The 27252-nt window shown below is 43.8% G+C and overlaps 1 protein-coding gene across 1 annotated transcript; it reads right to left on the bottom strand.

Annotated features, from left to right (window-relative positions):
* Positions 1–3134: 3134 nt before the first annotated feature.
* On the bottom strand, positions 3135–26363 carry LOC143975683 (torsin-1A-like). Its single transcript, XM_077478182.1, has 5 exons — positions 26153–26363; positions 19861–20126; positions 13024–13199; positions 8881–9008; positions 3135–7345 (listed from the first exon to the last, which is right to left on the bottom strand). Exons 1-5 carry the CDS (start codon positions 26322–26324, stop codon positions 7101–7103), a joined length of 987 nt encoding a protein of 328 aa, XP_077334308.1. The 5' UTR covers positions 26325–26363; the 3' UTR covers positions 3135–7100.
* Between the last annotated feature and the right edge of the window lie 889 nt (positions 26364–27252).

Below are 27252 nucleotides of genomic sequence, written 5' to 3' on the forward strand. Positions count from 1 at the left end.
CCGGCGGTATTACAGCGCTGCCCCATTGATTTCAATGGGGAGCAGCAGTGAAGGAGCGGTAAACACACCGCTCCTTCACCGCTCCAAAGAAGCTGCTGGCAGGACTTTTTTCTGACGTCCTGCCAGCGCACCGCTGTAGTGTGAAAGCCCTTGGGCTTTCACACTACATACAATGGTGCAGCTTCTTTAGGGCGGATTGCAGGCGCTATTTCTAACGCTATAGTGCCTGCAAAACACCCTGGTGTGAAAGGGGTCTTAAAAAAATAATTCTGATCACTTTTATTGCTCTTACAAGGAATGTAAACAAAACATCCCTTATGACAGTAATAGGCAGTAACAGGTACTCTTTATGGAGGGACCTGGGAGTCTACAAGAGCCCAAATCTCTCATTTGCACTTAAAAGCATTCAATATTCCAAGTTTGGCTGTTTTGAATACTGTCGCTTTTTTAAAAAATTTGGCGCCTTTAAAGTGGGTATAAAGGCAGAAGTTGTTTTTATCTTAATGCTTCTATGCATTAACCACTTCAGCCCTGGAAGATTTGGCTGCTCAATGACTAGGCCATTTTTTGCAATACGGCACTGCATCGCTTTAACTGACAATTGCATGGTCGTGTGATGTTGTAACAAATAGTGTTCTTTTGGTGGTATTTGATTATCTCTGTGGTTTTAAAAAAAACACTATTTTGTACTTTTTGCTATAATAAATATCCCCAATTTTTTTTTTAACCACTTACAGACCGGACCATTTTGCTGGTCAAAGACCAGACCACTTTTTGCGATTCGGCACTGCGACGCTTTAACTGACAATTGCGCGGTCATGCGACGTGGCTCCCAAACAAAATTGATGTCCTTTTTTCCCACAAATAGCGCTTTCTTTTGGTGGTATTTGATCACCCCTGCGGTTTTTATTTTTTGCGCTATAAACAAAAATAGAGCGACAATTTTGAAAAAAACGCATTATTTTTTACTTTTTGTTATAATAAATATCCCCCCAAAATATATAAAAAAAACATTTTTTTCCCTCAGTTTAGGCCGATACGTATTCTTCTACATATTTTTGGTAAAAAAAATCGCAATAAGCGATTATTGATTGGTTTGCGCAAAAGTTATAGCGTTTCCAAAATAGAGATAGTTTTATTAATAATTTTTTATTATTTATTTTTTTACTAGTAATGGCGGCGATCAGCGATTTTTATTGTGACTGCGACATTGTGGGGGACCCATCAGACATTTTTAACACATTTTTGGGACCATTGTCATTTATACAGTAATCACTGCTATATAAATGCAGTGATTCCTGTGTAAATGACACTGGCAGTGAAGGGGTTAACCAGTGGGTGGCAGTGTAGGGGTTAAGTGTTCCTAGGGGTGTGTTGCTAACTGTGGGGGGGTTGGGCTTTCATTTAGTGAACACTGATCTCTGCTCCAATCACATGGAGCAGAGATCAGCGTCACTAGTTGCTAGGCAGAATGGAGAAATGCTGTTTACACGGCATTTCCTCCATTCAGCTGTCCCGTGAGATGATCGCGGGTATGCCCGCGGCATTCGAGTCCGTGGGTCCCGCGACCAGACTCACGGGGATCCCGACCAGCGCGCCATTGAAGATTGGACGTACCTGTACGCCAATATGCCTGCCCGTGCCATTCTGTCGACGTACATCTTCGTGCGCTGGTCGGGAACCGGTTAAAAACCAAATTTTTTTTCTCAGTTTAGGCCAATATGTATTCTTCTACATATTTTTGGTAATAAAAATAGCAATAAGCGTATATTGATTGGTTTGCACAAAAGTTATAGCGTCTGCAAAATAGGGGATAGATTTATGGCATTTTTATTATCTTTACTAGTAATAGCGGCAATCTGCGATTTTTATCGTGACTACGACATTATGGTGGACACATTTTTGGGACGACTGACACATTATACAGCGATCAGTGCTATAAAAAATGTCACTGGCAGGAAAGGTGTGAATGCTAGGGGGCAATCAAGGGATTAACTGTGTTCTCTAGTGTGTGTTGTAACTGTAGGGGGAGGGGACTGACTATAGGAGACGACAGATCGTGGTCCCTAACTATTAAGAACTCACGATCTATCTCTCCTCACAGAACAGAACAGAATTTGTGTGATTACACACACGTCCCTGTTCTGCCTCTCATGCCCACGATTGATTATAGCCGGCGGTCATCGCAACCGTCGGCCACGTGCATCAGCACCCCCGCAGTGCAGCAGGTGCATGCGCGCGCCTCCTATCCCGCTTATGTTAAAGAGCCTCCTGTGTGCAGCAGCCCTCCTAACACTTACCTGAGGTCCATTTAGTTTCAGTGATGTCCATGAATTTCTCAGCTGAGATACTCCTTCCCGATCGGCTGATACATAGCAGGGGTGCCATTGGCTCCGTCCACTGATGGAGCACTATTCCTCCCACTGATACCAATGATGGGGCACATCATTCCTCCCACCGACACCAACAATGGGGCATATTTCCTTCCAATCACAACAATGATGGGACAATTTCTCATCCTTCTGGCCACAGGTGCTATGTAATTTTTTTACTCTGAGGCTGGGTTCACATCAGTGCGCTGTGCAACATCGCATGAGATTCGCACTGCACCGCTGTTCAAATCCCACGCGGTGTCTGTGTGATGCAAATTCAGCCATACAGATTTTATGACTGAACTCGCATCGCATTCGGACCAAAGTCGTGCAGGGCCTTTTTTTTTGGTCCGCACCAGATTCGAACCGCAAGGGTGTTCACACAATGCGATCCGATTCATGTCCGAATTGACCGTTCGCACTGCTATATGTGAACAGATCTGGAGGTGTTATTAACTTTCTATTGACAGCCGAAGAGGTTTGGATAGGGCAGTGTGAACTGCCTTGCGAGCCAGGTGCGATGCGGGAACCCGAAGTGGATTTGCAGCGTTCCCGCATCGCACCTATGTGAACCGAGCCTGAAGGATAGTAAACTGGCCCTTTGCTTAGAAAGCTTGGAGACCCCTGCAGTGCAAGAGAGTCAGCTGAAAAATCATTGGGTGCTGGGGACAACAGACTCCTCTGCCATTTAATAGTCAAGGTGCTTTGCAATGCGGATGACAAAAAAAAAAAAAAAAAAACGCATAAAGAAAATAAGACTGCTCAAGTTATACAATAGATTTTATAAACTTAAAAAAACAACTATAAAAACAGTTTAATTTGTATTTATTAATTTAGTCTTCAGTTCAGCCAGTTATGTGAAATTGGTCTGTACTAATTTTCGCCACGATGCCTGAAAGTAGAAATCTGTCTCGCAAGGGGGGAGTGTCTGCTCTGTAAGCGGATGGCTTGAAAACATGAGCTACTTGGGGAAACCTGTTGGAGTGAGCAAGCTTGGAGTGGTTGTCCATGTCTTTGTGATGTTCACTAAGGCCTTGTATAGGCTTCAGCTAGTTTAAAATGTTTGTCAGATCTTTATTTAACATCCCTAAACAGGCTTTCAGGATGTTATGCTGAAACTTGTTTGAAAACCTGTTTGCAGGTTGTTTTAGGAGCTAGCACTCACATTAAGATGTGTTTAAAGTATTATTCTAGCTTAAACCTAGCTCATTTTAAAAATGTCCCCTCCGACCACCTATGCTAACTAACCTGTGTTAAAAAATAAAAAAATGTACTTAGAGAGGAGAGAGTGCCGGCAATGGCTGAGAATTTCAGAAGCAGTGACATCACCCATGAGCTCCCATGTCCCAGCCATTGCAAGTGCTTCCTCCTCTCCCCAGCAGCCGCCAGTGGCTGACACCCAGGGATCCGAGCCTCATGACCAGAGCACAGCAGATTTTACCACTTAATGACCAGAGCATTTTTTGTGATTTGGCACTACGACACTTTAACTGACAATTGCGTGGTCGGCGATGTTGTACCCAAACATAATTGAGATCCTTTTTTTCCGACAAATAGAGATTTTTTTTTTGGTGGTATTCGATCACCTCTGCGGTTTTTATTTTTTTGTGCTATAAAAAAAAAAAAAAAAAAACACACCACTGACAATTTTGAAAAAAAAAAACATTTTTTTTACTTTTTGCTATAATAAATATCCTCCAAAAATATATATAAAAAAAACAAATTTCTTCCTTAGTTTAGGCCGATATATAATCTTCTACATATTTTTGGTAAAGAAAAAAAAGAAAATGCAATAAGATTGTATGGATTGGTTTGTGCAAAAGTTAAAAGGGTCTACAAAATGGGGGATAGATTTATGCAATTTTTATTTTATTAGTAATGGCAGTGATCTGCGATTTTTATTGGGACTGCCATATTGCAGCTGACAGATTGCACACTTTTGACACCATTTTGGGACCATTGACATTTATACAGCGTTTAGAGCTAAAAAATAGCCACTTATTACTGTATGTCACTGGCAGGGAAGGGGTTAACACTAGGGGATGATCAAGGGGTTAGGTGTGTTCCCTCAGCATGTTCTATCTGTGGGGGGGGGGCTACCTAGGACATGACAGAGATCGCTGTTCCCGATGACAGGGAGGCATAGATCTCAGTCATGTCACTAGGCAGAACATGGAAATGTCTTGTTTACATAGGCATCTCCCCGTTCTGCTTCTCTTCGTCACAATCGCAGGCCGCCAGCAGACATCGAGTCCACGAGACCCATGTGCACACTCCCATGGCGTGCGGGAGGCACGAGCGCCCGTTATCCTGCTTTTATGGCTTGATGTATGGGTACGTCAGTTTGCGCAGGAGTGCCATTCTGCCGACGTACATCAGCGTGAGCCGGTCGGCAAGCGGTTAATAACCCAAAAATAGACTTGCTTTAAGGCTTTGTATAGACTTGCAGTTGGAGGGAAGCAAAAATAGGGTTCAAATGAACCGCATTTTTTGCCGCCTGCTAACCCAAACCCCCCCCTCCCCCCCGAGCTGTAATAGGCAGTGGATGGGGATGTGTACATGCCGCAGCAGGGATGCTTCGGGGCCCCCTGCTAAGTTGACCCACCGGCAGGTTATTGATCGGCAGGTGGCAAGCCTGACAAACGCTACACATTCAAATCAATGGGGATGCGCGGCAAACACCCCACAACCGTGAAAAATGGGGTTAAAACAGGCAGTGTGGAGGCATGGAATCACTTCCTCCCCACGTCAGTAGCCTTTTGAGCGCAATCCAAGAACGCATCAGGCTTTAGAGGCAAGGGAGATTTAGCCCTCATTCACACAGAACACGGCTTTGAAATCCTGCGAGTTCATCTGCCCTCTGCAAACCGCAAACAGGAGTTTACACTGCCCTCTGCAAACCGATGCAGGTGTCAATAGAAAGCTAATGACACCCCCCAGATAGTTTGCACTGCGATCTGCAGAACAAAGAAATGGTACAGGAATCAGATCGCATTTGTGTGAACACCCATGCAATCTGATTCCAGCGCGGTCCAAAAAAAAAAGGTCCTGCGCCATTTTGATGTGAATGCGATTTTAGCCAGTTTGTATAGCTGAATGCGCATTGCACATACATCTCATGTGATGTGCACAGCAATGCGGCGCAAATCACATGCAATGTCTGTGATCGCACCAGTGTGAACCCAGCCTAAAGAAGAACTAAGAAGAATTACTTTTTTTTTGGTTGATATAGTAAGTGATGGCTATAACCCCTGCAAGTCCTTGGTGTCCCATTGGGGAGATTTTTCTTCACTTCCTGTTCCCTAGCCAAAACAGGAAGTGAGAGAAAAAGCCGGGCTGTCACAACGATCATCACAACTAGTGTCCCTACTGGAAGATTGTCCCTCTTTTCCTGTTCTGGTGACAACCCAAATATTGGGATTTGACTTCACTCTCAGTGATAATGGTAACAGTACAAATAGAGAGGATAAATCTCCTTAATGGGGATACAGACAGAAATAAAAACTTGCTCGAATCTCTCTCCACTCTGCCCAAGCTAAAAAAGTTTTGTCTTTAGTTACTCTGAATTTTGGCCAGTTCCCAGTGAACATTTTGGTGGCCCCGTTTGCCAACCACTGCCTAATGTCCTTCAATTGAAAAAAATTAAAGAGCTGGGTTGCAAACTGGCAGCTGAATAGTGGCTGCGGTCCAATCAAATACTTGTTTGAGTATTTTAAAAAGCAGCAGCGTGGGTTTCCTCCATCTGTGCTAGTTAGCATGGATGAAGCGATCATTTAGGTGTATGGCCAAAGAACAGACATGGGGTGGAGTTTACATAAACCTAAAGCTGATCAGTTTTTGGGGTAAAAAGAAGGCGGAAGAAAAACGCATGAAAAATGTATCCCTTTAAATCCTATGGAACCTCATGGAAGGTGGTGGAAGTGTATGCTACAGATTATTTAATGCACCTTAACTACTCTGTGTGTGTGGTTCATTTTGCCGTCTTTTGTAAAACATAACAAAACGTCAATAAAAATCGATTTGATCAAAAAAAAAAAAAATCTTATGGAGCCTATTTAGCCCGCATGCTGGGGGTGCAGAGCGTTTTTAAAAGTCCTGCATGCTGCATTTTTGGTGCGCTGTTCAAAAGCACACCAAAAACACATCTCCCACTAAATTCTAAAGAAAATGCACCAAATGCCGCATCAACAACACACCTGCATTGCGTTTTTGTTGTTTTTTTTTTTTTTTTTGAGTCGCGTTTCACAAGTGCATGACTGTAGCTCAGGCGTCCAAAAAACGCAGCAAAAATGCATTGGTGTTTATACCACGTTTTTTTTTCCCAACAAAGCAATGTAAAAAACAGCCTTAAATAATTGTCCGCCTCCATAAGGCACAATGAATCTTTCAAGAAAATGTTTTCACAGTGTATTTATCTTTGTTGGGTGAAATTGTCCTTCGTGAGTTTCTGCAAAGGTTCTCAATGGTCTTGCTTTAGTGGTTACCAACAAAGCTTCCAAGATTTCAGCTCCATACAAAGCATGATGAGTTCATTATACAGCAACGGGAGGTCTCCGCTCTCAGATGTCACTCCGATTTCTTAATTGTTATGCAATCAGAGGAAAAAGGAGAAAAGCCATCATCATCTCAGCTGCCTTCCTCATTAACAGATAGAGCCCAATGATAGTCTTAAAAGTGGCGTCATCTTTCTTCCACCTTCCAATGCCTTCTCTACACCTCGTTGCCAGTTCATAAATAATACTGGATTTTTGCAGAAACCGTTTTGCACCCTTTAACAGAGTAAATTCTTTCCTCCTTGGGGTAATAAGTCATCTCTTTGGCAACTGTGCTGACTATTTCTTCATCGACCATAAAGCCGCACTGACGAAGCTCCGCCCTCACGCACATCTTCACATGCTCAAATTCCATCGGGAGGAATGGTACAAAGAAGTCAATAAGGTTTTTCTCTATCAGGCTGCAGTGCCACAAGCCACCTGTAGATGGAGACAACGTGGCATTTTAGAATGAATACAGCAAAAAAGATTAATCAGCGACTCAGGATAAGAAGTAATATTAGTCATACAGTGCAGGAAATTTAGAGTTTACCTCAATCTAGGATTTATAACACATTTTCTCTTAATCCCTTGGAAGCAGATAGAACATGGTTTCAACAGGCAGGTCTGCAAACTCTTTACGTCTACTCTGCGCACCTTCTCCCCTTCAGATCTCCACCTCCCTGTGCTTCTACAGCAAAGGGAGGATGGAGGGCGGAGGGCAGAAGGGTAAGTTACTTATTTTTGAATTTTCAGGAGTGTGCAGAAAATGAGACACCGACGGGCAAAGTTGAGAATTCCCGGCTTGCAGAAGCCCAGCCCCAGCATAAGTGTTCCCAGAACACCAAAGTATTTCAAACAGTCCATCATACATTGTAAGATGGCCTGGTGGTCACAGAAATATTAAAAAAAAATATATAATAAAGCGTCCCCTGTGCATTTGGTCTATGTTATTTACGAGGTGGTACCAAAAGTATTGAGTTTTTTAACACGCCAACAGAACAGATGGCAGCACAAGGCTGAACGCACAGTCACAGGGAGCACCGACCTACATAAGTCATTGTACCAAAAGACATTGTTTTTTTTTATTTCAATATTTTATCTCAAATTGTTTTACACTATATCTTAAATTTATTTTTATTGATTTTATTGTTATCACAAGGGATGAACAACATCCCTTGTGATAGCATGTGTAGTGACAGGTACTCTTTTTACTGAGAGATCTGGGTTCTATTAGACCCCAGATTTCTCCTCTGCCATCAAAAGCATCTGATCAAACAGGGATCGGGTTGATCAGATGCTTGCCCTGGCCATTAACAGCTTGTAAAAAACAAACCAAAAATCAGGTGTGACTAAATCCTTATCGCTCCTGGTTCACAGATGAGGGAAAGATACAGCTGCACCCTTTTCTCCTCTGCACAGGATGCAGCACTCCCAGGCTCCCTGATCACATCGAAGAGCCCCAAAACAGCAGCCTCCCTTTCACACTCTGTAGAAGTGATCGGGCGGCTGTATAGACACTCCATCACTTCTTTAGCAAAACCCATCGCCACTGAAAATTGAGATGCCAGGATCATAGCTGCGTTTCTGGTATCGGCACTTGCTCCCAAGGATGTATGGGTATGTCCCAAGGACAGGAAGAAGTTAAATACAATTTGGGCAAAATGAACATTTCCATTACACATTGATACAGCATGTGTGTAAGTTGTATCACATTGTAGTATCATTTGTTACATACAGTAAGAAGTGCTGTGTTCTGGCAGCAATAGCTTCAGGAATTAAATAGAATCGACCTGAATGCTTCTCCACCATTCTCATACACCAAGTCCGGGAACGGAGCGATCAGCAGTTATGTGGTCTGTGTTTCAGCAGGCAGGTAAGTATAGATGTTTGGGGTTTTTTGTAATCCCACACTTCTCCTTTAAGAATAGTTAGTTCGGCTTTTCTTCCACTTTACCTTTTGCTACTATACTCACCATCATTTGAGTTGAAAGCATAGAGGGATAAATGGTGTTCCACATCACTCAGCTTGATATCCTCCCTCTTCTTTCCTGTCTTCCAGAAATGCAAGGCCAACTCAGAGATGTAATCTCCTCCAGCATTACTGAAAAAAAAAGTAAAGCATTGGGAATATGCTAAACTGGATACCAGTATAAAGTAAGGAAGTTTGTTTGCAGTGGCAAGAGCTATGCTATTTAAAAGGTCAGTCCACCTAAAATTAACATCTTGGGTATAGGTGTAGCCTGATTGTCTAAAGCAGTGGTCTTCAAACTGCGGCCCAGGGACCAGATGTGACCCCTTTCTTAACCTTATCTGGCCCTTGGGGCACTAATCCGCTAACTGACATCAATGAGGGGGCACCATTCCCACTACAGGCACCATCAATGAGGTACTATTCCACTAATTGACAGCAATGATAAGGCACCATTCCCACTACTGGCACCATCATTGGAGTACTATTCCACCAACTGACAACAGTGATGGGGCACCATTAAATGGAGTACTAGGCCATCAACTGACACAAATGATGGGGCACCATTCCCCCTATGGACACCATCAATTGGGCACCCCAGACCCACCCTCCTCCTTCCGCGCACTCCTCCAGTCCCGTCCCCCCCCCGTCCTCCTCCGCCCACCCTGTCATAGATCTTTCAGGATGGAGAGCAGATGAAGGAGTCGGTAAATGTAATTTACCAGCTCCTTCCTTTTCCGAATGAACAGTCGGTGATCACTGACTATGTCCATTCATAACTGAGCATCGTAAACTGTGTTCACGATGTCTCAGTTTATGAATAGAGAGGAGCCTCAGTCTCCTGTCCATTCATCTCCAGTGCAGCTGAGGCTGCTGAAAAAGGGACTGGGGAATCCGTTTTCTCAGTCCCTTTCCAAGTCTCAAAGGGGAGATATCAGGGGAAACATTGCAATAGATAAATATTCTAAAGAAAAATTGTAAAAAATAATAAATAAAATTGTAAAAAAAAAAAAAAAAAAAAAAAAAACACTGTCACATGACATAAAAAAATAAATAAAAAGTAAATAAATATCGGTAATCAGTATCTGTGAGTACTTGGAAAAAAAGTATCGGTACTCAGTCTTAAAAAAGTGGTATTGGGACAACCCTAATTAGAAACAGTGATGGGGCACTCCCGTCGGGCATTTACTACTCCCACTGACCACTGTCTGTCTTTAGGGGGTAAAGCCTGAAGGACATTGGCCCTTTTTTTGGAAAGTTTGAAGACCCCTAGTCTAAAGTAAGCTCCCATCTTATTATACATTTTGGATACAACAGTAGGATCTTCTCATAGTTCCTGACTCCGAGACTCTGTTCCTGTCCACCTGGGAGTTTTAAGCATTTCCTCTTCTCTGGGCATATTTGCTGTTTCAGTAAATGTTTATGGAGGTTTACAGTAATGCCCCGTACACACGATCAGAAAATCGTACGGAAAATACCTCTTTCAAATCGATCATACGGTAATCGGATCCTTAGTACAGAGCCTTTGAGGGCTGATCATGACAGTTCATCCGATATTATTCTATTGGACATGCACGGAAAAAAAAAAAATTGTACGATGCCAGATCGCACGTTTTTCGTTTAATCAGTACAGCTATCGTTCGAAAAATGCAATACAAATGCATTACAACACATGACATCACTTCCGAATTTTATTTCTGTCATACAGGAATTTTGATGACTTTAGTAAAAGCATCAGATTTGATCTGAGATTAGCATGCAAAAAATAAAAATAAATAAATAAAACTGACGATCATTCGTCCGATAATCTCATCGCGTGTACCAGCATTTGGTATACTATGAGTTAAGTCCATCCAAGGTGCATACAACCTCCGGGACTTTTCTTGATTATTTACATTTGACAGGATAATGGTGCTATATTCATATAAGCATTTGTATTTTCTGTGCTTTAGAATAAAAAAGGGGGGGGGGGGGGTAGGCATAGCAGCTGCATCATCACTGACATGCTCATGGAGCTTAATAGCATTACAGCTGACATGTTTTCTAGAAGCTCCATAAACATGTCAGCTGTAAATAGAAGAGATAAGTCCAGGAGTTGGTATGCACCTTGTTGGGCTTACCTCATGGTATACCTACACTTTTTTTTACTGAGTAGATGGACTCCTGAAGTTCAGCTTTAAAGAGTAACTCCACTTTTGTTGAGGAAAAAAACATTCCCCCTGGGTGATCTATGCACATTACAAGGATTTTAACAAACTTTTTTGCAGACTCCTACCTTTTAATATTCTGAAGAACCCCCTGTTTGTTCCTCTGTGGCCATGTGGAAAAGGGAGTCTAATGGGGGTGGTTTCATAATTATCAATCAGCTGTGCATCGGCAGAGCTCTGAGGAAAGCTGCTGGACCTGCATCCCTTTAGACTTATTGGGAGTATCTCACCAAAAATTAAATTTTTGTTGCAGGGGATGCCTAAAATCTGATTTGTGTCTTAGTGTAGACTTCTGGGAAAAATCAGTGAGCCAAATCACACAAGCAAGAAATAATGGTCCTGGGGGATTTTCTGTACACATTCTGTGTACAGAACATCTCCAGGTAGCCATATTGCATTATATTTTCAGAAAATTATAGCGGCTGCAGATTAAAAAGGAAAGGTCATTTTTCATAACATTCAATTACAATATGACTTGGGTCGCAATTGTTAAAGCTATATTATTCCCCCCCCCCCCCCCCACAAAAGTAGAGTTACCCTTTAAAGCCAGGCAAACAGCATTTTTACCAAATACTACATAAGAAAACAAATGCCCTGGTCATTTTTGACAATTTTTTTAAAATTCAATCACTGACTTCCCAAACCGCTAAATATATCATTACCAAAAATTACGATGACCAAACAGATTGGTCACATAGAGAAGAACTAGCATTTTACGAAGTAGGGGAGCAATGGCAGCCACCATATTTCTCTTAGTACATACGGCTTGCCGACAGTATACAGTAAATATACGGCAGCGAGGTGGTTCTCCTGCGCAGAAGCACGTACCTGTAAGTGATCCTGCACTTCCGGGTACGGGACACGCATGCATGCCCCCAGCGACCCACTCCTCCTGTGATTAGACACATCGGGAGCCAATGAGCAGGACCGGCTGACTCCATGTCCGCCGGGACCCGCTGATTGTCCGGGAGAGAAACAGAATAGCAGTCTGCCTATGTAAACAAGGCAGATTGCCTTTCTGTGAAAAGGGAAGGTTGTGATCCTGTGTTTCTGCAAAGCAGGAACATGGATCTCTGCCTTCCCACAATACAAGCACCACCTCCACCGTTAGTAAGCACTCCGCAGGCATAGTTAACCCTTTAATCACCACTGTTAACTCCTTCCCAGCCAGTGTCATTAGTACAGTGAAGGTGTATATTATTTAGCACTGATCACTGTATGTATTAGTGTCACTGGTCCCCAAAAAGAGTGTCAAAAGTGTCACTTAGTTTCAGATTTGTCTGCAGCAATGTCGTAATCCCTGATCGCCGACATTAGTAGTAAAAAAATAAACAAACAATCCATAAAATATCCCATAGTTTGTAGACGCTATAACTTCTGCGCAAACCAATCAATATATGCTTATTGGGATTTTTTTTTTTTTTTTTACCAAAAATATGTAGCAGAAGAGATACTGGCCTACATTTATGAAGAAATTAAAAATGTTTACTTTTTATTGGATATGTTTTATAGCAAAATGTAAGAATTTTTTTTATTTTTTCAAAAACGTTTCATTAAATTTGTTTATAGCGCAAAAAATAAAAACCGCTGGAGGTAAGAAAGATTTGTGGGAAAAAAAAGGCATACATTTTATTTGGGTACAGCATTGCATGACTACGCAATTGTCAATTAAAGTACCGCAGTGCCTTATCACAAATAAACACATGGTCACGAAAGGGGGTGGGGTAATTCTTCCAGAGCTGAAGTGGTTAATAAACTAACAAAAATATGCATGGGAAAAATGTGAATGTCTCATAAAAATGACTTCTAACAGTAATTAGAATAGGCTTCAAATGAAAAGGTATGATTATTTTCCTTTAAATTGATTAATAAATGTGATCTTCCATAAGAGAAAGGTCCTCTGGAAATAAAATCCTGATTTTCAGTGGCTGAGCACTTACCTGAGGAAAATAAAGATGGCTTTTGTGTAGGAGATGCCACCAATCTGGTCGTAGTAATCGAGGAACGGCTTTATTGAATCCATCAGGCCACGCTGCATCTTATCTACTTCATCAAATATGAAGATGGACCGCTCGCAGGCTGAGACGTTCCCTCGGATCCACGACTGTAACTGGTCCTGGAAAAGCAAAACAGGAAGAAAAAAAAAAACAGCATTAAAAAGATAAGCCAGCAGCCGGCTACAGCGAGCAATATCACCGGGCCATCCTGTGTTCAGGGATTTTTTCATTACAATTTTTTTAAATCTTCTGTTAGCCTGAATCTAAGGCCGCGTACACACGGGCGGATTGTCTGCCCAACTTAGTCCGCTGAAACGTGTTTCAGCGGACAATCCGCTCGTGTGTGGGCTTCAGCGGACTTTTTCAGCGGACAGTCTGACGGACTAAGTCTTTCTGAATTTCCGTAATTTTGTCCGTCCAAACTTGGTTTCAGCGGACAGTCCGCTCGTGTGTAGGCAAGTTGGACCGACTAAGTATGGCGCATGCTCAGAAAGGATTTACACGCCGAAGGTTTTAAAAGGTTTTAAAAAACTTTTAGTATTACAGTGGAGCCACCTTCTTTATTTGTCCGGGTGTTATTAGAGAAATTATTGAAATCCATAATTTCATGGTGGTCACTAAACAAAGAGTGGAGAGGAAACTTACCACTGGGGAAAACTGTCACACTTAGCATGGACAGTACAGAGGTGTCCCGTCCCTGCATTCATCCAGAAACAAAAATGTTGGTCCAATGTTACATTTTAGCCCCTAAGGAACATACTCACCTCACTGGATCCTTGAAGCAGAGAGGGGACATTGCTGCATACAGTTCATTAAGTGTCTTCAAAGCCTCCATAAAAGTCGATGGCAAAGCTCGCTTGAAGCCTCACCAAAGGCTCATCGAAGCACCAAGCAAAATCAAAAAGTGTAAACAGGACTAAATTAGCCATCTTATTTAGTGACAGGAGCTTTGACTGGCGTTCAGAGAGCTTTAACAAAGCATGTCCGCAGCCTTGTTTTGAAGCAAGTGTAAACTAGCCCTTAGGAAAGTGGTGATTGGCTGCACAAGGACCCAGTGAGCAGAGAGAGAGCCTCATGCTGGAAATGCCAAGTATTACTCCCAAACAGAGCTGCAAGGTAGAGAAGAGAGGAGAGGAGTGAAGAGTTCACAAGTGCGCTACGCACAGATCACATAGTTCAGAAGTGCGCTATGCACGAAGTGCAGACTTAATGCGTGTGCTACGCACAGGGTGCAGAGTTCAGAAGCGCGATACACCAGTTTACAGACACCTCCTGCCCCAGTACAGAGCTCTCCCCTACAATTTCCCCCCAAGACAACGCTCTCCTCTCCTTCCAGTATAGTTCTTCAACCTTCCCTGTCCCATACCCACAGAAGAATCTTAAACTTACTGTGGCTGGTCAGGCTGCTGCCACTGGCCTCTCTTGATGCTGCGGGTGTGCGGCTAGAGCGGCCGAGTGGATACCTCGAAAAAGCAGCCAAACACATCCAGCGTTCAGTGTTCCTTGACAGAGGGTAGGCCAAACCAGTGTCAGGTGTGTATTCAATTCTATGTCCCGCTCCCTCCTCTGTTGTATAGGGAGAGCAAGTAGGGATTTGTGTGTACAGACACTAGAGGTCAGCGCTGGAGGTTCCGATGGTAAAAGCCCAGCCGCCGACAGTGTACTCCATCCTGTGCTGGTACATACACATACATATATATATATATATATATATATATATATATATATATATATATATATACATATATATATATACATATACATACTCTCTGTTGAAGTCGGAAGTGACAAAACGCGTCAGTCCGTGGTCTACACGACGCTCTCGGAAGTGAGGTGTGCGCTCCATTGCTAACCAAAGACAAGGAAGTCATTCACAGTGTACACAACGGAACACAGGTGGACGGCTCTGGTGTCTGGAAACCCGGTGAAACACACATATGTTTAATGCTGGTGATTTTTATGAATAATGTACGCAGATATTTAAATGGGTTATTTTATTGGCTTGTGCAATCTCTTTTTTTAAATAAAAACGGTATTACGCTATGTGCACACTTTGCTTTGTTTTATGACAAACTTGGAGCATTGCTGAAAGCGGGACCCCTGAGGGATGACGTATGAATTTTGGTATACCTAAAGAGTGACTACTCCTTAAGGCTGGTTTTATCAACATTGTCTGGTGAGTTTAACCACCCCATGGGGGATGCATTGCACGCGGTGAAGCACTCCCATTGCATGGTGGAAGAGATGTCAACAGCACTTTGATATAACGCCGTGAACACCTCGCAACGGCTGCTATTATCGTTTTGGTCTGGTAGGTCATAATAGACCTGACAGATTTTATTCAGTTTTTTTGGTTCTATTGGTATCATATATATATATATCTTTTTTTTTTTGGATCTGTGGTATAGTCCTCACTTGGCGCTAAGTGGTGTATTATAGGCCGTTTTTTGAAATATACCTGGTGTAATAGATAGATAGATAGATAGATAGATATTTCACAGTTGATCACAGTATAAATGAACCCGAAAGGAGATTTTGGTGCTGAAACCGAAAAAGCAGGATGCACTTGGCTGAAAACTGAAAATCACATAAAAAAATATATATATATATATTTTTTGATATAATTGTACTTTCTTTGACTTTTTAATTAACCACTTTCAGACCGGACCATTTTGCTGGTAAATGACCAGAGGTCTTTTTACACTTTGGCACTGCGCTGCTTTAACTGGTAATTGCGCGGTCATGCAATGTTGTACCCAAACAAAATTTGCGTCCTTTTCTTCCCACAAATAGAGCTTTCTTTTGATGGTATTTGATTGCCTCTGCGATTTTTATTTTTTGCGATATAAACGTAAAAAGACCGCAAATTTTGAAAAAAAATGATATTTTCTACTTTTTGTTATTAGAAAAATCCAATAAACTCAATTTTAGTCATACATTTAGGCCAAAATGTATTCAGCCACATGTCTTTGGTAAAAAAAAAGTCAATAATTGTATATTTATTGGTTTGCGCAAAAGTTGTCACATCTACAAACTAAGGTACGTTTTCTGGAATTTACGCAGCTTTTAGTTTACGACTGCCTATCTCATTTCTTGAGGTGCTAAAATGACAGGGCAGGACAAAACCCCCCCAAATGACCCCATTTTGGAAAGTAGACCCCCTAAGGAAATTGATAAGAGGCATGTTGAGCCCATTGAATATTTTATTTTTTTGCCTCAAGCGATTGAATAATGACAAAAAAAAAATTTTTTTTTTTTTTTTACACAAAGTTGTCACTAAATGATATATTGCTCACACATGCTATGGGCGTATGTGAAATGACACCCCAAAATAAATTCTGCTGCTTCTCCTGAGTACGGGGATACCACATATGTGGGACTTTTTGGGAGCCTAGCCGCGTACAGGGCCCCGAAAACCAAGCACCGCCTTCAGGCTTTCTAAGGGCGTAAATTTTTGATTTCACGCCTCACTACCTATTACAGTTTTGAAGGCCATAAAATGCCAAGATGGCACAAAACCCCCACAAATGACCCCATTTTAGAAAGTAGACACCCCAAGCTATTTGCTGAGAGGCATGTTGAGTCCATGGAATATTTTATATTTTGCCACAAGTTGCGGGAAAATTACAAACTTTTTTTTTTTTTCACAAAGTTGTCACTAAATGATATATTGCTCACGCATGCCATGGGCATATGTGAAATGACACCCCAAAATAAATTCTGCTGCTTCTCCTGAGTACGGGGATACCACATATGTGGGACTTTTTGGGAGCCTAGCCGCGTACGGGGCCCCAAAAACCAAGCACCGCCTTCAGGCTTTCTAAGGGCGTTACAGTTTTGAAGGCCATAAAATGCCAAGATGGCACAAACCCCCCCCCCCAAATGACCCCATTTTAGAAAGTAGACACCCCTAAATTTAGGGGTACACTAGTGAGACTAGGTAATAAATGGCGGGTGCCCTGAAACTATAAAAAAATAACTAACCAACCAGCGTCACCTGTAACAGTTATATGGTGATCACTGGTGAAAGGGTTAACTAGGGGGCAATCAGGGGGCTTTATGCGGTAGTATATGGGGGTCCCTGGCGCTATAAAAAGCTGCGGCGAACCTAAATACCTACCTGCCTAACTAGCGTCACCTGTGACACTAATACAGCGATCAGAAAAACGATCGCTTATTAGGCTGGGTTCACACTGGAGCGATGCGGGAACGCCACGAATGCGCGGCGGGTTCCCGCATCGCATGCCTCCCGGCGGCAGTTCACACTGCCCTATGCGAACTGCTGGGAGTGTCAGTGAAATGTTAATGACACCCCCAGATCAGTTCGCATATCGCAGTGCGATCTGCAAACTTGGATCGCATGGTGTGAACACCCATGCGATCCGATTCTGCTGCGGACCAAAAAAAGGGTCCCGTGCGAGTTTGCGGCGGGTGCGGCGGGTGCGACACGAATTCAGCCATACTATCTGTATAGCTGAACTCGAATCGCACAGAGATCGGATGTGATTTGCACTGCAGTGCGGTGCGAATCACATCCGTTCTCATAAACCGCTGCAATGTGAACCCAGCCTTAGTGACACTGGCGACGGGGGGTGATCACGGGGTTAAACCTTTATTGGGGGGGTTAGGGGGGTACCTTAGAACTAAAGGGGGCTAACCCTAACTGCCCTAACAGTTATTAGTCACAAATGACACCTGCCGGGTGATCAGGGGGTTAAACCTTTATTAGGTAATAAATGGCGGGTGCCCTGAAACTATAAAAAAATAACTAACCAACCAGCGTCACCTGTAACAGTTATATGGTGATCACTGGTGAAAGGGTTAACTAGGGGGCAATCAGGGGGCTTTATGCGGTAGTATATGGGGGTCCCTAGCGCTATAAAAAGCTGCGGCGAACCTAAATACCTACCTGCCTAACTAGCGTCACCTGTGACACTAATACGGCGATCAGAAAAATGATCGCTTATTAGGCTGGGTTCACACTGGAGCGATGCGGAAACGCCGCGAATCCGCGGCGGGTTCCCGCATCGCATGCCTCCCGGCGGCGGTTCACACTGCCCTATGCGAACTGCTGGGAGTGTCAGTGAAATGTTACTGACACCCCCAGATCAGTTCGCATATCGCAGTGCGATCTGCAAACTCGGATCGCATGGTGTGAACACCCATGCGATCCGATTCTGCTGCGGGCCAAAAAAAGGGTCCCGTGCGAATTTGCGGCGGGTGCGGCGGGTGCGGCGGGTGCGGCGAATGGCTGAACTCGAATCGCACAGAGATCGGATGTGATTTGCACTGCAGTGCGGTGCGAATCACATTCGTTCTCATAAACCGCTGCAATGTGAACCCAGCCTTAGTGACACTGGCGACGGGGGGTGATCACGGGGTTAAACCTTTATTGGGGGGGTTAGGGGGGTACATTAGAACTAAAGGGGGCTAACCCTAACTGCCCTAACAGTTATTACAGTCACAAATGACACCAATGCAAAAAAAAAAAAAAAAAAAAAAAAAATGACATTGGTGTCACTGTGACTGGGGGGCAGGGGTAATTGGGGGGGTGATCGGGGGGTAAAGGGGGGGTGTGAGTGTGCCTGGCATGTTCTACTGTGTGTGGGATGTGTTGGTGCAACTCACTGATCCGCTCTCCTCCGTGTCGGAACGAAAAATACCGACACGGAGGAGAGAATACATCACTTCCTCTCCTGTGTTTACATTACAGGAGAGGAAGTGATGTCACCGGGGATTTCCATTCGTCGGGAGCGATCGCGAGGGGGTGGCCATGAATGAATGGCCGTCCCCTCGTCCGGGATCGCTCCCGAACGAAAACCGACCGCCGCAGGCACCGGGCGGGGGCCCGATCGGGCCCCCGACCCGCGGGAGGCAAATCACGTACATGTATGTGCTTATGCCTGCCCGTGCCATTCTGCCGACGTACATCGGCGTGCGGCGGTCGGCAAGTGGTTAATATCATGAATTTAAATGAATAGTTAAACTAGTATAGTATAGTTATACTTAAGATGCCATTATTGGCATCTTAAGCTCAAGTAAAATGCATCGCTTAACCCTAGGTTCACATATCCACTATTTTTGCATGCTGCGTTCGCACGGGCAATAATTAGGCTACTGTGTGTGCGTTTCCAGAAAAATAAATAAGTAAAAAAAAGGGAAGGAAGGTGCATGGCACTTTTCAAAAATGCAGCCGCAGGGAAAATGCAGTCTTTTTGACCATGCGATTCCCCTCTGGTACCTGCATACGCACTGCGATTTTACATGCATGGGGGTGTCATTCAGAATGAATGGGAGCCCCCACCCCCCCGCGTTTCCTCAGAGAAGTGCGTCCTCACTACGGGTGGTTGCAGGTGTGGGATTTCTTGCAATTCCCACAGCCACACGGAGAGATGTAAAAGTAGGGTTACATTCTATGTAGGTCCTCACACTTGTCTGTTACGCTTCTGCTGTAGTGTTAAAAATCCTGCTTGCTGCATTTTTGGTCAGTTAAAAAAAAAAAAAAAAAAAAAAAAAAACGCACCAAAAAAAGCACCCCATTGACATGCAGCAAAAATGCATCAATAACACACCCATGTTACGTTTTTGAGCCACATGACCTATGAAAAACAAACTATAAATCACAGCATCATGGTAAAAATCACAGTAAAAGCGCCGCAAAATCACGTAAGTTTTTGGCACCTTTCTCTCTTATTGGCAGTGCCGATAACACCATTTTCGCCCGATATTGGCAGCCAAAATTTTGGTGCATCTATAACCATATTTTTTGTTCTCTTTTACCTTGTAAGTATCGATGTGGTTGGCGTGTGGAAAGTGCAGGGTAGCCACAAACTGATGTACATGTTTACTCTTCAGGCCCTCGGGATATATATGGCGGGCCACGATTTGGCTGACGTAGTTCTTGCCGGCACCAGTCCATCCGTGAAAGGAAAGTACTAGAGGTTTCTTTGAGTTTTTCTGCTCCAAAAATTTCGGCACTGCCTTTAAGATCACCCGCTTGGCCAGGTGCTGTCCGAAGATTTTCTCATCGAACTCCATCTGCAGAGCTAGAAGAAAGCAAAAGAGGGTACAGGGAACCATCAGTGCGTTCATTTCCAGCAAAGACAATATAAGATGATCAATTGTCATTAACCATTTGAAGACCACGCCTTTTCTGGCACTCTTAGTTTACAAGCTTAAATCAGTATCTTGTGCTAGAAAATAACTTATAATCCCAAAACATATATATATATATATATATATATATATATTTTTTTAGAAGAGACCCTAGGGAATAAAATGGCGATCAATAAATTTTATGTCACACGGTATATGCGCAGTGGTTTTCTTTGGGGTGGAGAGGGGGAGGGGATACATTTTAATAAAAAAAAAAAAATAACAATTTATGCCCCAATTTATTGTAAAATATAAAAGATGTTATGCTGAGTAAATGGATACTTAACATGTCACGCATTAAAATCAGGCACGCTCGTGTAATGGCGACAAACTATGGTACTTAACTGCTTCTTGCCCACCATATAGTGAAATAATGGACAGGCAGGAGCACTCTTGTTCTGGAAAGACGTCATAAGACGGACCCCCATTCTTGGCGCGGTGTCCCTTGGACACAGCAAATCACCGATCTCAGTATAGAGCCTATGACATAGGCTCTGTACCATGTGATCAGGAAATGCTGGTTATCCACATCCCTCACCTCCCACCGACAGCGCTTGAGGAGAGGAGAGCCTGTGTTCTATCAAGAAATGCCCTCCCGTCAAATTGCTCCGATGGGTCTGCGCATGTAGCAACCAATGTCACTGCAGCTGATATTTTGATCAGTTGGCGTGACATCAACGCGGTGCATGTGCAGATTGTTGGGAGGCAGTACGCGCCGATCTGCTAAGCGCCGAGGGAGAATGTCATTGTCAGATTCTTCCTCGCTATTGTGGGGTGGGTTGTGAGTGACTTGAAGGGCTTTTTGTGTGTGTGTTTTAACCCGCCCGTACACACAACCAAAACGCGCTGTTTATCACACTGAACCCGCCGTGCAACAGATAGAAAACACGACGTTCAATACAGGAAAAACCTGCCCGCAAAAGCAAGGCAGAATCTGACAAGTACGTTCTCCCTCTGCCATTTTCAAAGCGTCGGATAATGCCTCTGACAACGTTTTTGTTGCCATTTCACACACATGTTAACATGTTAGGTATCTATTTACTTGATGCAACATCACCTTTTTTATCCTGGTGACTATTATCACTGGGATTGAAGGTGAGAGGAAGTCAGCAGTCACCATTACAAAAGGTGGGGGGGGGGGGGGTCTTTATCTCCCTATGGGGACACATGTCAATTGCGTGATCTCCCCCTTCATTTTGGAGTGATTTCTTCTCACGTCCTGTTGTGTCTCCTGGACAGGATGTAAAGGGAAATCTCCCCAACAAGGAAAGAAAAAAAAAAAAAAAACCTGACTCAATGAAGAAGAGTATCTATAATGTTTCGGTTTGCAAGTGGTTTACCAGGGTTGAAGCTATCAACCATAAGCCCGGTATTTTTTCTTAAGGCAGCAATTGGCTTTCTCGTGAAAGTGGTCTGAGCGGTTAATTAGCCGCTGAATTGCTTTCAGAAGCAGCAGGAGACGTCGCCCCCTCTTGCTGGTTTTCAGACTTAACGCTTTTACCAACAAGCCCAGGAGACGATCCATCGTCTCTGATCATCTCTATGATCTAGGGCAGTGATGGCGAACCTTGATACCCCAGAAGGTTTAGAACTACATTTCCCATGATGCTCATGCACTCTGCAGTGTAGATGAGCATCATGGGAGAGGGAGATGTAGTTCCAAAACATCTGGGGTGCCAAGGTTCACCATCACTGACCTGGGGGGGACTGGAGCGACGTCATGACATCACTTCCAGTCTGGGGCGGAAGGATTTATTTATTTATTTTTTAATGCAAAAATCTTTTTATTTGATCTTTTGCTTTCAAAGGTAGAGGAGAGATTTGTGGTCTTACAGACTCCAGATGTCTCAATAAAGAGGACCTCTCATCCCTTATGTCTATTATAAGGGATGTTTACATTCCTTGTAATAGGAATGAAAATGATAACAAAATAAGAAATAAAGGGACAGTGCAAAAATAAAACATAAAATAAATGACTTTTTTTTTTTCAATGCCCCCATCCCTCAGTGCTTGCGCAAAAAAGCGAATGTATACGCAAGTCACGCTTGCATATGCAAACAGTGTTCGCACCACACGCGTGAAATATCGTTATAGAGTGAGAGCAATAATTCTAGTGCTGGACTTCCTCTGTAACTCCAAATAGTTAACCTGTGAAGAGGTGTCACCTATCATAGTTTGTCACCATTCTACGAGTGTGGGCAATTTTAACCACTTCAGCCCCGGAAGATTTGGTTGCTCAATGGCCAGAGCACTTTTTGCGATACGGCATATCGCTTTAACGGACAATTGCGTGGTTGTGCAACGCTGTACCCACTCAAAATTTTTGGCGTTTTACGTCCCACAAATAGAGCTTTCTTTTGGTGGTATTTGATCGCCTCTGTGGGTTTTATTTTTTGCGATATAAACAAAAAAAGAGTGACAATTTGGGGGAAAAAAAAAAACACAATATTTTGTACTTTTTGCTATAATATCCCCATTTTTTTAAAAAATAAGCACATTTTTTCTCAGTTTAGGCCGATATATATTATTCTACATATTTTTGGTAATAAATATCGTAATAAGCATATATCGATTGGTTTGCGCAAAAGTTATAGCGTCCACAAAATAGGGGATAGATTTATGGCATTGTTATAATTTTTTTACTAGTAATGGCGGCGATCTGCGATTTTGAACGTGACTGCAACATTATGGCGGACACATTTTTGGGACGATTGACAATTATACAGCGATCAGTGCTATAAAAATTCACTGATAACTGTATAAATATCAATGGCAGGGAAAGGGTTAGTACTAGGGGGTGATCAAGGGGTTAAGTGTGTTCCCACTGTAGAGAGAGGGGACTGACCTAGAGGAAATGACAGATCGTGGTTCCTAGCTATTAGGAACTCATCTCCTCTCAGAACAGAACAGGAATTTGCGTGTTTACACACACGTCCCTGTTCTGCCTCTCGTGCTAGTCACGAACATCGGCAACCCCCACAGGGCAGCGGCTGCTATCCCACTTAAGGAAGCTATGACGGCTAGCGGGATCGTGCCAACCTGCCACAGTTTAATGATGGCGGCTGGTCGGCAAGTGGTTAAAGCATGACATGTGAGGTGTATATTTACTCAGTGCAACGCCAGCTTTTATATTTTAACAAACAAAATCTAAAATTTAAATCGGTTATAGATTGTGGGGTTTTTTTTTTGCTTTAAAAATTCAATAAAGTGCATTTTTTCCCCCAAAAATTACGTTTGAAAAATTACTGCGTCATAAAAAAAATAAAAATGCAGTTTTATTCTCTAGGGTCTCTGCTAAAAGAAATATATATAATCTTTGGGGGTTCTAAGTAATTTTCTAGCAGAAAATACAGATTTCTACTTTTCAACAAAAAGTGCCAGAAAAAGCCCGGTCTTCAAAGGGTTATAGCAAGTGATCATGACCCCGATGAAGGAGGGCTTCTTATGGGGTAAACACACATTTTGTAGCAATGAACTGGTGTTTTCAGCATTGTGCAGCCATGCAAGAGGTCATTCTTCTATCCATCTCATGATCATTAAAGAGGAGCTCCGGCCTGTACAAAAACAAAATTAAAATTAAAAGTCAGCAGCTACAAATCCTGCAGCTGCTGCCTTTTAATATAAGGACATTTACCTGTCCAGGGAGACCGCCATGTTTGGTACCCCAAGCCAATCCATCAATCAGCTCTAGTGTTCCATCAGATTAGACGACCCATCAGATATCGTAATGGAAGTGATGTTCTGTTGCGGCTATCTTGGTACACCAACACTCTGCCACACTAAGCCTACAGTCTGAAGTCACCAAGCGGACATCTTATTTAAAGGTTCGACCGATGTGCCTTTTTCTCTGGCCGATGACGATATTTAGAAATCGGGCTGGCCAATGGCTGATATATGATGCCGATATTTTAAGCCGATTTTTCTTTTTTGGCAGGTGGCACTGGTGATTGGCACTGATCGGAACTGGCAGGTTTCACACTGAGCCGATTTGTCAGTTTCAGTTACATTATATGTAACTGAATGCAGAGACCAGCTGTCAGAATTCAGTGTGATGTCAGGGGTGGGTGGGACCCGGGGTGGGTGTGGCCCTGCAGCTATCAAACACCAGCCAATGATTGGGCTGCTTAAGAAAGTGGGCAGGGCCACATACATGTAGCGGCCTGTCCAGATCCCACCCCTTTGGCTGGTGTTCGATATCTAGGTCCTGCCCACCCCGGGTCCCGCTGAATTCTGCCAGCTCCTCTCTCTGCATTCTGTTGCAAATCAGTTTCACACGCTGATCGCAGAGCCGCTGAGTGTTTGCAACTGTCAGTGGAGTGTGGGGAAGGGAGGTAATATATTTGGCCTTTTTAAAGAAATCAGCCGATGCAAATCTTGTTACACCCACCTTAGTCTTGCATTTCACACTTATTTTTACCACTAAACTGAGCTTATATCCTAAATACAGGATTTAGCAGTCCTTCATCATTTTGATGTTGAATTTTAAAAGCATCAGCAAGCCTGCCAAACTCATTCATTTGATAATCTGATAGAAGACCGCTGCTTTTAAAATTAAACATCAAAACCACGTCACAGACTTCTAAATCCTGTATTTCACGATAGAAGCTGAGTTTAGAGGTAAAAATAAGTGTGAAATACACGATTTCTGTGGGTGTAAAAAGATGTTCTCTTGGCAACTTCACACTGTAGGCTTCCTGTGGCTGAGTGCGGGGTGTACAAAGATGCCGGTGACAGACCGTCACAAGATTTTCTGATGGAACCCCGGCATCCTTACTAAGGGAAACAGGAAGCAAAGCCTTGTGGCTTCACAGCCTGTTTCCTACTGCGCATGCGCGAGGTGCTGCACTTTCTGAATGGTCCCTGCTGTCTTCTGGGACCTGTGTGTCTCCCAGAAGGCAACAGGGGGGTCTTGACAGGTATCTGCTCCTCCCTCCCCTATGAAAGGTGGCAAAATGTGGCAGCAGAGACGGGAGGAAGCAAAAAAAAGTGGAGCTTCCCCTTTTGGGTGGAGCTCCGCTTTAACTATAGTAAAGCAAACTTTGTATTTCATTTTGGGTAAAGTAAGGAAGAGCTATAACCCCCTTCGGGTTTCCCTCCGTGTCCCACTGGGGAGATTTTCCTTCACTTTCTGTCTCATAGCCAAAACAGGAAGTGAGAGGAAATGCCTGCAAGGTTGAGGTTGTCACTAAGGATGGACTCAGGCGTGTCCGCAACTCCACATGCCCACCAGGAAGGTGACACTGCACATCGCTAATCACAGGCAGTGAGACGTTTCCCAATCCACGACTGCACAGACCAGGAAATGTCTCGCTGCCTGTGATTAGCGCTGTGCAGTGTTAGCTTCCTGGCAGGCCTGGGCACATGGAGTTGTGAACACGCCTGAGCCCATCTTTAGTTGGAACTTAGAATGGGCTCGGGTGAGTGCAGATCGAACCTGCCAGGAAGCCGGCACTGCCCACCACCAATCACAAGCAGTGTGTGTATGTGCAGCTGCTGGTTGGGAAATGCCTCTCGGCCTATGATTGGCGTTGTGTAGTGACAGCTTCATCGCTCGTTATCACCAGATCTAGTGTCCCTATTGGAAGATTTCTCCTCTATTCCTGTTCTGGTGACAACTCAACTTTCACTCTCAGCGATAACAGGACAAATGAAGAGGGGGGGGGGGGGGATCTCCCTAATGGAGACAGCAATAAAAAATGGCAGGGGGTCTAATCCCTCTCCACTCTATCCAATACTAAACTAAAAAAGAAGACCTGCCTTTGGTTTACTTCTATTCTGCTCCAGGCAGGCCCTGCACTTCATAGAGGATGGCAGGATCGTATGGTGTACAGCCAGCTTCAATCAGATTGTAAAGCACTCAGCACCATGCAAAATCCCTCTGCATGCATGCTGGGACTTGTAGTCCCCCTGCCCTCACCTGTGACATTGATGGCCCCCTCCTGCCGGCACTGATCCGGGGAATACCAGAGCAGCCCATAGTAGGTGACGACTCCTGTTATTAAGGTCCCGAAAGCCATAGAGATCGGCTCCACACATCGTGCTGTGAGTGGCAGCAACGACAACAAGATCACCACCCCGGCCACTTTCATTTCACCCACCAAACTGTGCAGAGGGAGGGCCTCCCAGCCATCCACTTCCGGTGCTGAGGGCACAGCGGCGGCCATCTTTACTGAGGGCACACATTTCTTTTTTTTCCCCCACTGATTGTTTTCTCGCCAGTACGTGTCAGAATTCTCAGACATGCTCAGTATTGTATCCCCAGTTCTGCTGGTACCAGTTTATCTGTGATAACAACACTTCTCTTCCCAACTGGAAAATACAGTGCTGGCAGGTGTGCAATGTTAAAACCAGCATGCTGCCAGTGAGGGCTGCTACTGTTTTCCACACCTGGCAGAGTCAGAGCTAGACACCATGGTGGCTCCCTAAAGTTTGTCTAACAATTGTGAAGATTTTTTTCCTCAAAAATTCTCCAAATCTGACCATACATGTTGCAATATGATTGTACAATCTTTCTTTAGATTTATCAAAATTGTGTAGGGCGCATTCACATTCCTATATGTGTTAGTGAACATCAATGTGTACTGCGTTAAAGCAGCATATTTGCATAGTAGCCAATAAGGATGAGCTCAAGCGTGTTTACATACGCAAAGTGCTGAGGCCGCCAGGAAGTCGGCCCAGTGCTGCGCTAATCACAGGCAGTGAGACATTGCCCGATCTCTGCAGCCGTGCATCGGGACAATGACTCACTACCTGTGATTAGCGCAGCGCTGCACCGACCTCCTGGCGGGCTCAGCACATGGCATATGCGAACATACCTGAGCTCATCCTTAGTAGCCAACAGTCGAATTGTCCCAGGCCATTCGGGGAAATCAGACCATTGTCCCGCTCTGAGCCTGTCCTGGGCAGAGTCCTGAAAATTAGGCTCTGTCACGGACAGTGGGACACAGTTATCACAGCCAGTAACGTAGCTGCAAGTGTCCCGTGCGGCCCCCTGTCACACTGGCACACCCACCGATT

Source organism: Lithobates pipiens, unplaced genomic scaffold, assembly GCF_037356315.1.
Source record: "Lithobates pipiens isolate NorthernLeopardFrog02 unplaced genomic scaffold, aLitPip1_a1.2 Scaffold_1, whole genome shotgun sequence".
Classification (NCBI taxonomy): domain Eukaryota; kingdom Metazoa; phylum Chordata; class Amphibia; order Anura; family Ranidae; genus Lithobates; species Lithobates pipiens.

Bases quoted from the DNA above. Each gene is read 5' to 3' on its own strand.
- LOC143975683 (XM_077478182.1), bottom strand. From the start codon at position 26,324: ATGAAAGTGGCCGGGGTGGTGATCTTGTTGTCGTTGCTGCCACTCACA. The intron at 13,200-19,860 runs GTAAAAGAGAAC...TTGCTTTTCCAG, and splicing joins ACCACATCGATACTTACAAG to GACCAGTTACAGTCGTGGAT. The intron at 9,009-13,023 runs GTAAGTGCTCAG...TTTTTTTTTCAG, and splicing joins GCCATCTTTATTTTCCTCAG to TAATGCTGGAGGAGATTACA.